General features: G+C 37.2%; 1 protein-coding gene across 2 annotated transcripts in view; it reads right to left on the minus strand.

The window, feature by feature from the left end:
• Positions 1-286: 286 nt before the first annotated feature.
• The window catches only part of MAEL (maelstrom spermatogenic transposon silencer), a 36119-nt gene continuing 21908 nt past the window's right edge, over positions 287-14497 (minus strand). For both annotated transcript variants that reach the window (XM_035009562.1, XM_035009561.1), the window contains 4 exons: positions 4130-4192; positions 3250-3382; positions 1128-1203; positions 287-593 (listed from right to left, as the gene is read on the minus strand). In XM_035009562.1, coding sequence (XP_034865453.1) covers positions 406-593; positions 1128-1203; positions 3250-3382; positions 4130-4192 — 460 coding nt within the window. In that variant the 3' untranslated portion in view covers positions 287-405. The remainder of the gene's footprint in view (positions 594-1127; positions 1204-3249; positions 3383-4129; positions 4193-14497) is intronic.

Raw genomic sequence — 14497 nt, forward strand, 5'->3', positions numbered from 1 at the left:
GGTAATCAATAAGGTTCCAACATTTCATAATGGGAAGAAAGATTAACACTATTTAAAAAGCCTTTCCTAACAGATGTTCAATACCTTTGTTGTAGAGGGAAAGATTATCAAAATATTCCCAAAAGCACAACTCTGAAATGCCAGTTTTGTTCTTAAAGGACTCAAAACTTTAATGGTGTTTACATCATACAGTCAGGAAGTAGAACCACCCCTCAAAAAAGAAAAAAAAGCAAAAATGCCAAGATCTTCTCCAACCACAATTATTTTTACTATGAAACAGAATTTCCTTACAAATTAGTTTTTACAGTGGTGACATTTATCACTGATGTGATCTGTTTAATATGACTGTAGTCAGAAGGGAAGTTGGGCCTGTTATTTTTCCAGAAATTGAAAAAAGTACCATCATTAAGATAAGGAAGAGAAAGATTTGTATCCATCTTTCTGGGACATGTAAGGTGAGAGTGCAGTCTCACAGTTGGAGAATTTGTGGATATTGCTGGAGGAATTGGAGATGCTCTCTAGCAAGCGAGTAATCCCTCTTCCCCGAACACTGCTGTTTTGGCCAGAAATTCTCACCCCAGATGGATAGTCACCTAAGGATATTGGAAATACAAGAAGAGAAATGTAGCAATTTTATGGTTTTATTAGAGATCCCTTGATTGACTCTTATCCCACTGTAGACCTTTCATGAATAGGACAGAAATTCTTAGTAAAGGAAAACAGCTGCTCAGAGTAAAGGCAAAAGGCTGAACAAGAATATTTTTGTTTTTAGCCCCAGAAACCTTAATTGAAGTTCTTCAGGCACCACTTGAAATTTCATGTCCCTAGGTTTTAAATTTTCCTATCTGCCCAAAGACATCACAAAACTATAAAACTATAGCTGCTACAAGAATAACAGGCTTTATTTTAAATGCCTTGAACAAAAGGCTGGAGGCTAAGGTAATTATATTAAAGTGATACAAAACTGTACATATGCAAATTGTGCTAATAATGGTGCTAATAATGCCAAATTAAACTCTCAATTCAACAAGATCTATATCTTAAAGCTAATTTAGAGCATCTGTTTAAGTACCATACCATACGCTATACTTGCTAAGGTATATTCTCAGGAAATAGAAGGTGCTTACCAGCGGGTGTGTTTGGTCTTTGTTCCTGATTAGAAGGGCTGAAATGAGAAAATCCTGGACTCTCAACCCTCAGCTTCTATAAGTAACAAAGAAAAATACAAGGGAAAGTTTTATTTCTTATCAATTGTTGGATCATCTACTTCAATTTCAAATTATTCTTTGTAAAATACCAACTAACACCCATTTATCCAACATCTAATCAACTTTTGAAGAGTACTGCTGTACAGGGAAGCAGAAGGTAGTGTTTGGAGGGGAATTACAGGGTCAAGAGAGGGTTATTTTATTTTATTTTTTTTTAAAGATTTTATTTATTTATTCATGAGAGACAGAGAGAGAGGCAGAGGGAGAAGCAGGCTCCCAAGGAATAGGGAGCCCGATGCAGGACTCGATCCCAGGACCCTGGGATCATGACCTGAGCCGAAGGCAGACGCTTAACCATCTGAGCCACCCAGGCACCCGAGAGGGTTATTTTTAAAGATGAGATTATAGCATGTTTCCTGATAAGAAGGATTCAGAACTGAGAGAAACCCTGATGATGCAAGAAAAGAAGTAAATTGTTGGGAGACACATCTTTGCGCAGGTAAGAGAATAAGATCTAAAACATAAACAGAAGGACTGGTTTTAGCAGGAGCACAGACAATTCATGCATTAAAACAGGAGTTAGGGCGCCTGGGTGGCTCAGTTGGTTAAGCGACTGCCTTCGGCTCAGATCATGATCCTGGAGTCCCTGGATTGAGTCCTGCATCAGGCTCCCTGCTCGGCGAGGAGGCTGCTTCTCCCTCTAACCCTCCCCCCTCTCATGTACTCTCTCTTTCTTGCTCTCTCAAATAAATAAATCTTAAAAAAAAAAAAAAAAAAAAGCCAGGAATAAAAGCAGAGTACATGGTAGGTGTGGTGTTAGGAATATGTAGAAAATCTCTTCTGACTGCTTCTATTTTCTCAGAGATTTGGAGGCAAGAGCATCAGGTATGTCAAACGAGGATTGAAGTAACCGTAGGAGACTGGGAGAAATGGACAATTGACAGTGTTCCACTAAGGGCTCACGTGAAGTTGGTAGCGATATTTAATAAAAACAGTCAGTATAGACAGTTTCTTTTCAGCCTCATTTAGCTTCATGAGTATAGGAACAGAGTACGTGAAGAGTTAGATTTAATCAGGGTTAGTGTTTGTCAACCAACTACTGATTATATCAGTAGTTTATTCTACTTTGGGGGTTTCCTTTTCATTGTTTTATGAACTACTTTTAAAGAACAACATTTATTTATTATCTACTATGTTCCAAGGCAGGGCTCTTGGCATTTTCATATACAGTTGCATTTAATCCTACAACTACTAGCCCTTATTACTGTTCTTGTTGTACAGATAAGGAATCAGCACAGAAAGTTCAAATAACTTGCATAAAGTCACACAGCCTGTATGGAGCAGGCCTGAAATCCAATTCAGGAATTCTAACTCCAGAGTCTATACTCTTAGCTGCTACGTTGTTAGTAGTATATAAAGGCCTATTAGTAAATAAATTGCAAAGAGGGAAGAAAGGCGGTAGGGAAATTAGGTAGTTTTTAATCAAATTCTGAATCAGGTCTTATACATTTTTGAAGTAAATATTTTCAATATTTACATTATCTACATTCATATTTTAATTTTTGGAATGAATTTTGGAGATGATTTGTATAAAGACTAATTGTTAATGTTAATTTTCTTAAAACTTCATTAAATATAGTAGAAAAATACACCAGGAGGGAAAAAAGATTTATGCAACTGGGTCCAACTGGATTAAGAAGTGTTTGACATTCCAGGGGTGCCTGGGTGGCTTCAGTCAGTTGAGCAGCCAGCTGACTCTTCATTTCAGCTCAAGATCTGAGAGTCCTGGGATGGAGGCCTGTCCACCCTGGTCTGTCTCTGAGCGTAGCAGGGAGTCTGCTCCCTCTCTTTCTGTCCCTCCCCCTGCAAGCTCTTTCTCGCAAATAAATACTTTTTAAAAAGTGTTTGACATTCCATAAAGGATTTAAAAAAAAAAGTTTTAGAAAAAAGAGAACCAAAGTCTCGATCTCGAGCTGCTATTGACCAGGACCACACTGAGTAGCACATATAAAGTGATCAGTAGCTCCTAAAAGTCAGTTACCTGGTAACGCCCTGCATCCAATACAACCATTTTGGGTGTCACACTATTGCTGGCCTCATAATCCTGAAGCGGTACATGAGTCTCTGTGAGCTGGATTCCAAAGAGAGTGGCCAGAGAGTTACTGATGCAGTACCTTTAAAAGGAAATAAGAAAAGCTCATTATCAGAATCTGATCTAATTCATTCTAAAATGATTCATATTTTAAAAATATCTAATATAAAGAGAAAGCATGTAAGATCTACTGTCCTAAACTGGGGAAAAAAGAAATTTAGAGATTTGGAGAAGAAATGGGAATGGGTAGCAATACATATCATAAACTGGTCATTAATGGTAAGCAATACTCCAATTACCAGATAAAATTTCAGGTTCATTATAAGGGAATAGGATTAAGAGTAAAGATTACCAGAATTCTCCAATGTTTAAGGCAGGCAAAGGGCAGCAACAGAAATTAGGCTGCAACTTTATAAACACTTTTTTATCCTCAGAACCAACTGTAACCAGCCATGTAAAGGGACCACCAGAGCACCCAAAGATCCAAGGCTCCAGGTGCTTTCACTATAAAATGATAAAAGTATCTCTATTTTTTGAGCACTTTAGCAAGGAAATGCTGTTGCTAATGATATTAGGGATTTCATGTCCTACAAGGAAAATTTTCAGTAAGTGCTTCTGAAGGTTCACCCAAATTACTCAGGTGGTAACTATACTAAGAAATATGACATGGACAGAATAATAAAAGGAACATGAAGTTTAAAAAAAAACCCAAAAAACCAAACCTTAGAAGAGAATTATGGAAATAGAGGTGAAAAGGAACAGCAAGCAAAATGGCAAAGAACTCAATGCAGAATACAGCATTACGAAGAAATGCCTTTCTCCAACTTACGCAATTTTCTTGCAAACAGCTAAAGCACAGAAGAGAATATCGTTTTCTTCATGCCACTTGCACCTGTACAAAAAACAGGACTTTAATATCCTTAATGGCAACAGCACTGCTTAAAGATTTTTATATGCCAGATTTCTAACTTACCAAGTTAAAATCATTTAAGAAAAACTGACACTATTACTCAAAGATTAAGGTTTTTCATTTAACAAACAAAAAATAGATTTTTAAAAGAGGTTTGTTTAAAATGTTATCTCCTCTGATGTAAATTCATGATGCTATGCAAACCATACATAACTGTAACAGGTAAATTCTACCTTGAAATAAAATAAGTGTTACAGAGACGCATTAATGACTGGTTAATGTGCAGTTGTTCGACAACTGTTTACTAAGTGCATACTATTTACCAGGTATTGTTCTTGGCACTAGGGACACAGTATTGAATGAAACATAGGCTCTTGGGCGTGGAGCCTAGTTTAAAAAAAAAAAAGGGATGGGGGAGGAGGAGGAGGGAGAAGAAAGAAGAAGAAGAAAAAGAATGAAACACAGAAACTCTTACCCACACAAACTTACCTTCTAGTAAGGAAGACAGATCAAAAAAGATGTAGGCATGGGCGCCTGGGTGGCTCAGTTGGTTAAGCAACTGCCTTCAGCTCAGGTCGTGATCCTGGAGTCCCTGGATCGAGTCCCGCATCGGGCTCCCTGCTCGGCGGGGAGTCTGCTTCTCCCTCTGACCCTCCCCCCTCTCATGTGCTTGCTCTCTCTCATTCTCTCTCTCTCTCAAATAAATAAATAAAATCTTAAAAAAAAAAAAAGATTTTAAATAAATAAAATCTTTAAAAAAAAGATTTTAAATAAATAAAATCTTTAAAAAAAAGATTTTAAATAAATAAAATCTTTAAAAAAAGATTTTAAATAAATAAAATCTTTAAAAAAAAGATTTTAAATAAATAAAATCTTTAAAAAAAAAGATTTTAAATAAATAAAATCTTTAAAAAAAAGATTTTATTTATTTATTTGAGAGAGAGAGAGAATGAGAGAGAGCAAGCACATGAGAGGGGGGAGGGTCAGAGGGAGAAGCAGACTCCCCGCCGAGCAGGGAGCCCGATGCGGGACTCGATCCAGGGACTCCAGGATCACGACCTGAGCTGAAGGCAGTTGCTTAACCAACTGAGCCACCCAGGCGCCCCAATAAATAAAATCTTAAAAAAAAAAAAAAAAAGATGTAGGCATAATACACAGTAAATTAGATAAAAACAAGTTCTAAGGAGGAAAAAAATATAAAGATAAAAAAAATGATATGAAATGTTGGAGAGGTGACATTTTAGAAAAGGCAGCCAGGAGAGGGACCACTGAGAAGCTATCTGAATGGGGACCTTAGAAGGTTAATAATTAAGAGGAACTGCCGAACAATATATTTTTACAATGAAAGCCACTATATACCTAAATTTTCACTGAGCACAGTCTACTGAGACTCAGAACAGTACTACCTGCATACTAGCAAGATTTAAAAATTACAAACATGCTAAACACTAAGTGTAAAAAAATCAGTTAATTACACTTTAAGTTACTTAACTGAATGGAAGACTACACCTAAATATAAGATCAAGAATTTCTCCCACTGCTTTTCTAAAAAGTGATTCAGTAAACAGGACTCATAAAACTGCAACTCTAAAATGAAAGCTTAGGTTGAAACTAAGCCTATATTCTTACATATGCACAGAATCAAATATTTAAATTTCCAGTTAGTTTTGCTCCTTTTCCAGAACTTAAACCCCAAGTTTAGTACCTCATATACACATTTCCACTGCAGATCATATTTGAAATAAAAGCAACTGAAAAACCAACAATGTATTCCAGGATTAAAAACAAACCCAAGAACAAACCTATAGAAATCTGATCCCAGGGAAAAATACTTCCAAACCTACAGTTACACTGTTAAAAATGACACTGTTTTCATCTGTTTTTACTTAAGTTTTTATTTAAATTCCAATTAGTTAACATACAGTGTAATATCAGTTTGGGGTCTACAATTTAGGGATTAAAAACTTACATACATCACCCTGCACTCACCACAAGTGCACTCCTTAATTCCCATCACCTGTTTCCCCCATCCCTCCAACCCCCTCCCCCTGGTAACCATCAGTTTGTTCTCTATAGTTGAGAGTCTGTTTCTTGGTTTGCCTCTCTCTTTTTCCCTCCTACAATCATTTGTTTCTTAAATTCCACATATGATGAATCATATGGTATTGGTCTTTCTCTGACATTTCTTCTTGATTCTCTTCCCCCAAATCATCCCACCAATCCCCCTAAAAATAGGAGTGTATTTTCTAGTAAAGAAAAATTCACTCTAAAAATCTGTCAAAAATCAGAATTGCTTTGTATACTTTGTTAAGCTATTAATATTCACTTTGCAGCCTCAAATCTAGCCCTAGCTTTGACACATCTTATATGGGCTTCTTTTATGAAATTTCACTCTAAAGTCATAAGGTCACAAGTGAGTCAGGTCTTTTGGGTAAATCCGTCCAACACTATCTCATTCACTCAAATGATGTGTCACATAAAGGCCTTGACACTCCTCTTTTCTTATCTCAAAAGGTCTCAATGATCTCCTTTCCTCCTATTTCAGGATTACGATCCCTCCTTCTTTTCAAGGATAACCCAGCCTTTCCCTTGCTCAGAACCATGATCACCTGACAGGTACAGAGGTTCTGTACTCTAGTCAAATGGAGTCACTAGCTTCTCTTCAACAGTTTCTGTGCTTTCAGTCCTTTGAGTCACTGTTCAGGCCCTTTTCTCCTCTTGGAAGTCCTCCTTTCAACCTAAATCTCTGCTCATAGAAATTCTATTCATCTTTTCAGGAAAACCATTTACCCCATAAAGTATTTCATATATTTTTAGCCCTTACACTCAAGTGATTTCTCCCTGATGTATCATAATCTTTTGAAACACTTTTATGAATTATCAGAAATTATCATATACAACTCCAGTGTCTTTATTGCTCTTGTCAGACAGGAGGCACTGAGGGCTAGGACAATCATGCTACTCTTTCCCATATTTTTCACAAAACCTAGTCTCAGGCCTTATGTACAAGAGCTACCCAATATTGGGTTAAAAATAAAAAACTCGATAAATTGGGTTAAGAAAAAACAATTTTAAAGTGATATCAAAATATAAAACTGCACCCCTTAAAACTACAATTCTGGGGCTTCTGGTTTAAAATGCATAAATTTATCTTCTTTGCTCCCAAGACTCTACCAAATGACAGTCAAAGAATAAAAACAGTAGCAGTCCACAATAAAGGGAAAACAGAAAGAGGCCTCCATGGAAGAGAATTTAACATGTGTGGGATACAGAAAGTAAATGAGGGCATAGTAACCAAGGAGGCTAGATAAAGGAAGTCACAGCCTTCAGTCCTCACAGACCCAGCTGCACAGGAGATCTGCCTACCAGAAGTCAAAAGAGGCTCTGAACCCATGCACATGTCCCTGGCCAGAGAGCAGAGGTAAGACAGGAAGCTGAACTTCTTCTGAACAAAGAATGGTCAAGTTCCCTGACCCTGTACAAAGAAGTAAACTGCTCTTAGGAGAATCAGGCAGCGAGAATGGGTGCTGGTACCTCAAGGCAAAGCCCACAATATTGTGGCATTTAGGAATATGCCTCAGCTTAACATCTAGTTCCCTCATCTTCTTCCCCTACAATAAAGCCCAACTAGTTGATAATCCCCAATGAATACAGAGCATTTACTCAGCTTTGCAGCCCAATTTCTAAACATGAACACAACCAAGGACAATCATTCAAAGAAAGCATGCAACACAAGACAGGAACACAACTCACAACCCCAAAGAATGAGACAATCCAGAGAACAAAAGCAAACAAACATCCTTGCCCCACCAACAAGTACCCCAATGAAATGTGAAATTATTGCATCTATGATCCTACTTTTCTTCCTCAGATCTTTAACCCAAATCAACACTGATGATGGCTATGACAATATGTAACATGATAGTAACTGCAGGCTGAGAGGTACTGAGACCTCCAAAAGTCAGCCGCTGCCCAGTTTTAAAATGTCAGACCTTGTTAGGGCTCTGTGCTGGGTCCTCTTCTCTTTTTGCCCTCTGCCAAAGTGACCTCATCAATATGCTGTAAGATCCATTAAAGCAGACTGGTCTCTCTTCACTGTATTTTCAGTGCCCAGAACAGTGCCTGGCACATAGTGAAATGAATGCTAGCATTATCCAAACCTCTCCACTGAGTTCTAGACCAGGACCACCAGCTGCCTGCTTGTTATTTCTAGAGCTTACCTCACCAGGGCCTCAAAACATTCTAAACTTGCTCCTCTCTCTCTTCCCCATCTATAAACCTAAGCATGGTCTTTATTTCTTTTCAATCTCCCTTTCGTATCCAGTCCATCAGCAAGGTCTACTGGTTTTTACCCAGATGAAATCTACTTATTCCTCTCCGTTTCTACTGTCACCCCTCTCTCCAAGCCATTTCTTGTCTAGACTAGAGAAATAGTCTAATAGTTATAGACTGTACTTCCTTGTTTGCCCCTTTTCAATATATCCCTTAAAAACTCAGGAGATCTTTTAGAAACCTAATCAAATTCTGTTAATTCCATTTGATAAAATTCCTTCCCGTACTCCCTAAATACAGAGAACTGATGGTTGCCAAAGGGGAAGTGGAAGGGGGAGAAATGGGGAAAAATTCCTTCCGGCAGCTAAGAAGTCTTATGGTATTTATGGTCCTTGCTTATTTCTTTAACCTCACCTTGTGTATTCTCCCCTTTGCTCACTACTTCCAGTCACACTGACTTAACAATTTCCAGTAAACACCAAGCTTTCACCTCCAGGCTTTTGCACCTCTCTGCCCAGGATGCTCTTCCTTCCATTTTTTACATGGCTACATCGCTCTCTTGCTTCAGATCTCAGTTTTAATGTTACATCCTCAAAAAAAAAGTCTTCTTGAATATTCTAGAAAGTAGTCTATCTTTCTACACACTCTGCTTAAAGAGGAACAGTATCTTGTTGATTTCCTTCTTAGCACTGATCACAAGCTAAAATTACCATTTTGTTATTTACTGAAAGTTTCACTTTCCCATTAAAATGTTAGCTTCAGGGCGCCTGGGTGGCTCAGTGGTTAAGCGACCGCCTTGGGCAGAGGTCATGATCCTGGGGTCCCAGGATCTAGTCCCGCATCGGGCTCCCTGCTTGGTGGGGAGTCTGCTTCTCCCTCTGACCCTACCCCTCCTGTGCACGCTCTCTCTCACTCTCTTTCTCTCAAATAAAATCTAAAAACTTTTAAAAAATGTTAGCTTCATGAGGGCAGAGACCACACTAATCTTGTTCACCACTGTACCTTCAGCACAGTGCCTGGGACAGAGGAGATGCTTAATAAATACTGGCTGATTAAATAAAAGCTGCCTTGTTTCATCCATCAGTCATACACAGTGAATTAATTCAAAGACAATTATGACAAGAAACAAGGAGAATGGCAGATTTGTAAGAGTTATAAATATTCTAGCCTTCAAAATACCAGGATAGTCATCAATAGCCTGTTTAAGATTCTGATACTCACTTTGTCTAACTGTTCTCAATTTCACCAATACCTACCCATTTCTCCTAAAGCTAGAGACAAAAATTACAAACTTTAACGTAAAAGCAGAAGTTTAAGAGAAGTGTTTGAAATGAGCCCCATCTGCTTATATTAACAGATTCCAACAATAGTTTCTGTTGGCTACTAAGCCCAATCTCCCTTCTAAAATGCTATATATTGGAATCTTACATTAGGAAGCTCAGAAGAAGGCAGACCCATCCTGTTCAAAGCAGTTTATTACCAAAGTGCTTATAGTACTATGTAATAGTTTCATCATAAACAAAACCCATGGCACAGCCCTCAATGTCTTACACCAAAGCTACACTTGTTGCAGCCTGTACTTACCCAACTGAGCTCAACACTATTTTTTCAATTTTAAAACATTTTTTTTTCACATTTTAACTGAAGTTGGAATGCATCTTACAATTGAAGGTATTTTACAATTGCTATTGGTCAGTCTAGAATTAGTTGCATTGCCTGAACATGTACAAATTTGCTTCTTCTTGATGATAAACAACTATAACTCATTTTAGTCAATAAACCATTTGAAGATTATTTGAGAAAGTATTGGTTTGTCTCTGAACAACTTCTGCTGATATCATCTGATAAGATCAAGAAAGAACCAGCATCAAAACTCACAGACAAGGTGTTTGTCAGTGGAAAAATGTATTTTAATAGATTGGCATATAAATACATATAACCGTTAGTAGGATTCATTCTAATTCATATCATTCACTTTCTTTGTAGAATACTTAGTCAGTCTATTCTCTTTCTTTTTTCTCCTAGTAATCATACATTTTATCCCTCCCCTAAAATATTTTTCATTTTTTTAATTTAAGTATAGTTGACACACAATGTTACATTAGTCTTAGGTGTACAACGTAGTAATTCTACAAGTCTATACATTACACTATACTGACAAGAGTAGCCACCATCTGTCATCATACAACACTATTACCATACCATTGACTATATTCTCTATACTATACTTTTTTCTTTTTAAAGATTTTATTTATTTGAGAAGCATGTGCACACACAAGCAGGGGAAGCAGGAAAAGGAGAAGCAGACTCCCTGCTGAGCAGGGAGCCCAACACAGGGCTCGATCCCAGGACCCTGGGATCATGACCTGAGCCAAAGGTAGATGCTTAACCAACTGAGCCACCCAGGCGCCCCTATACTTTTCATCCCCAAAACTTACTCATTCCATAACTGGAAGCCTGTACCTCCTACTCCCGTTCACCCATTCTGCCCATTCCCCCACCCTCCCCTCTGGCAACCATCAGTTTGTTCTCTGTATTTATGAGACTGTTTCTGCTTTTGTTTTTTAGATTTCACATATAAGTGGAATCCTATGGTATTTGTCTTTCTCTGACCTAATTCACTTAGCATAACACCCTCTAGGTCCATCCATGCTTTGCAAATGGCAAGATCTCATTCTTTTTTTATGGCTGAGTAATATTCCTATGTGTGTGTATACTCATATATATAACATCTTTTTTATCCATTCATCTATGGATGGACATCTGGGTTGTTTCCATATCTTGGCTATTGTAAATAATGCAATAAACACAGGGGTGTATATCTTTTCCAATTAAGTGTTTTCATTTTCCTTGGATAAATACCCAGTAATGGAATTACTGGATCATATGGTATTTCTATTTTTAATTTTTTGAGCAACCTCCATACTGTTTTCCACAGTGGCTGCACCAATTTACATTCCTACCAACAATATACAAGGGGAAAAAAACCTCTTGATTTCCAGTGGAGTGACTTCTCAAGTTCACACCAGAGCCTTTATATGGGGAGTGGAGTCCACCAAACACTGGGGGAGAGACAGAGGGGAAATAGAGAGCCTAAGATTAAATTATAATTATTCCACAATGAGAAGATCTGTAAATATTCAGAATCTTGACAGATCGGAGGACTGACCACAGCAAAGAGACTTAAAAGTGCCTGTGAGGCTCTAGGAGGTAGTCTGGAAGGGAGGGAGGGAGGGAGGGAGGGAGAAGAGTCATTTAGAAACTGTGTGGAGGGGGAAAAAAGCAAAGAGGAAAGGGGAAAAATTTAGGATTTTTCAGGACAAAAGAAAACAAAGAAAAATGGGAAGCCCCACAACCACATCCCTGCCACCCCGAAAGTATTCAAAGAAACCAGTTTGCTACACTGACAGAAGAGGGAGCACTTGAACTATAAATCTCAAACCTCCCCAAACCATCAGCCCTGTCCAAGAAATACAAAGGAACAACATACCTTCATCTACAGAAAGCTACCACAAGAAAACTGAAAATGAGACTCAAAACACTCTAGCTGATAACTCCTACCCTTACCTTCTTCCCCTCCTCTGCCAAAAAACCATGAAGGGAAAACTGTAACATAACACTCTGTTGAATTAAATATCCTCAAACAAAAATTTTAAGATATGAAAACATGCCCTGAATGAGAAATTTCAAAACTAAGAACAGAAATAAAAAGAAATAAAGAGTTGACAAAACTCTGGAAATAAAAATTACATCAGAAAAGAACTAAATTACATACACATGCTGGATTCCCTTCAGAAGAGAAATTAAATAGAAGAGAACTAATATTAAACTACCATCAAAGACAAATCTCCAGAAGTAAGACCTGATTCTGCATACTGAAAGGGCTCACCAAGCAGATGAGAAGACGGATCTGCAATAATATATTCAGAGAAATATACTAATAAAACTATTAGACTTTAAATATGAAAAAATATTCTTAAGGTCTCCAGGCAAAAAGATCAACTTAGAAAGGCCAAGAGAATTAAATGAGCAAGCTTCTCAAAAGCAACACACAAAGACATACAAAAAAATACAGCTGTATTTTCTAGAAACTCAAGGAAATACAGGTCAAATAAAAAGTTTTCATAAGGCAAGAACACAGGGACTACTGGTTCCTAAGAGCCCTAATCAGTCTACCAGATCAAGATTCAGCAAATTTTTTTTCTGTAAAGGCACCAAATACCACAGTAACCAGCTTAAAACTACAGAAGATGTAATGAAACATAGAAACACGATAGTAACAGGAAACTTTTAATACACCATTCTCAACACATGACAGATTGAGTAGATATAACTCAAGCAATTAAGACAATTTTTTTTTTTTAATAACGAAGTTTGTAGCCCTTAATCTCCTTCACTTATTTAGCCTATACCCTCACCCACCTTCCCTCTGGCAACTACCAGTTTGTCCTCTGTAGTTAAGAGTCTGTTTGGTTTTTTGTCTGTTTTGGTTTTTAGTGTCCACATATATGTGAAATCATGGTATTGATGTCTTTCTCTGACCTATTTCACTCAGCATAATACCCTCTAGGTCTCTCCATGTTGCCATAAATGGCAAGATTTCATTCTTTTTTATGGATGAGTAATATTCCAGTGTGTGTGTGTGTGTGCGCACATGTGTATGTGCGTGCGTGTGCGCATGCACGTGGTACACATGTGTATTGTGTATACCAATCTTCATAATCCATTCATTTATCAATGGACACTTGGGTTGCTTCCATATCTTAGCTATTATTCCAAATGTGTATTTAAGGGTACATGTATCTTTTCGAATTAGTGTTTTCATTTTCTTTGGGGAGATATCCAGTAATGGAATTAACTGGATCTTATGGTATTTTTAATTTTTAATTTTTTTTTTTTAAGATTTTTTTTTTTTATTTATTTATTCATGAGAGACAGAGAGAGAGAGAGGTAGAGGGAGAAGCAGGCTCCCAAGGAGCAGGGAGCCCGATGTGGGACTCGATCCCAGGACCCTGGGATCATGACCTGAGCCGAAGGCAGATGCCCAACCATCTGAGCCACCCAGGCGCCCTATTTTTTAATTTTTTGAGGAACCTCCATACTGTTTTCCACAGTGGTTGCACCAGTTTACATTCCCACAAGTAGTGCATGAGGGCTGTTCCCTTTTCTCCAACCCCTGTCTTTCTTAAGAGATGAAACAACTTAAACAACTCAAAGTAGATCTCATGGATAATAAATACACCCTAATAATAAATATTCTTCTCACACACCCACAGAACATTCACAAAAATTGATTTATACATTAAGTTAGCAAAAAACTGCATAAAGTAGAAATATTATGAACAAAACTGATCACAGTGCAAAGACACCAGAATTTACTAACCAAACTAGAAAGGCCTTTACATCTGGATATTTAAAAGCCTTATATTAACTTGTGGGTTAAAATTACAGAATTTTTTTTAAATGACAAAATACTGTATATGTCAATCTAGGATAAATAAATAAAATCTTTAAAAAAAATTAGAAAATTAATGAAGTCTGAGCCCCCAAAAAGAAAAAGAACCACAGTACCAAGAAAATAAAAGCAGAAATTAATGAGGAAGAGAATTAAAAAAAAATGTACATCTAATAAAATCCTGTTGTTCTGGAAAAAAAAATAGACAATACACTAGCTTCATTTAAAGAAAAAAAAGCACAAATATACAAGAATAACCACTGAAACAGAAGGAATTTTAAAAGTTATAAGAGACTAACTTTGCAGACTTTTAAACAAATTTGGAAACATATAAAATGTACAATCTCCTAGAGAAATACAGATTACCAATATTGATCCCGTTATAGAAAGCCTAATCAAACTGATTTTCATAGAAGAAACAGATAAAAATTATCAAAGAACTGACCCACAAAAATTTGCCCAGTCCCAGATATGCACAACTTGTGTAAGAAAATGTTAAGTCTTTAAAGACCCAAAAGTAGATTTGAGAAATGGAAAGACATCTCTTGTCTTTAGATAGA

Source organism: Mirounga leonina, unplaced genomic scaffold (assembly GCF_011800145.1).
Source record: "Mirounga leonina isolate KUSES-001 unplaced genomic scaffold, KU_Mleo_1.0 Mir_154, whole genome shotgun sequence".
Lineage (NCBI taxonomy): Eukaryota > Metazoa > Chordata > Mammalia > Carnivora > Phocidae > Mirounga > Mirounga leonina.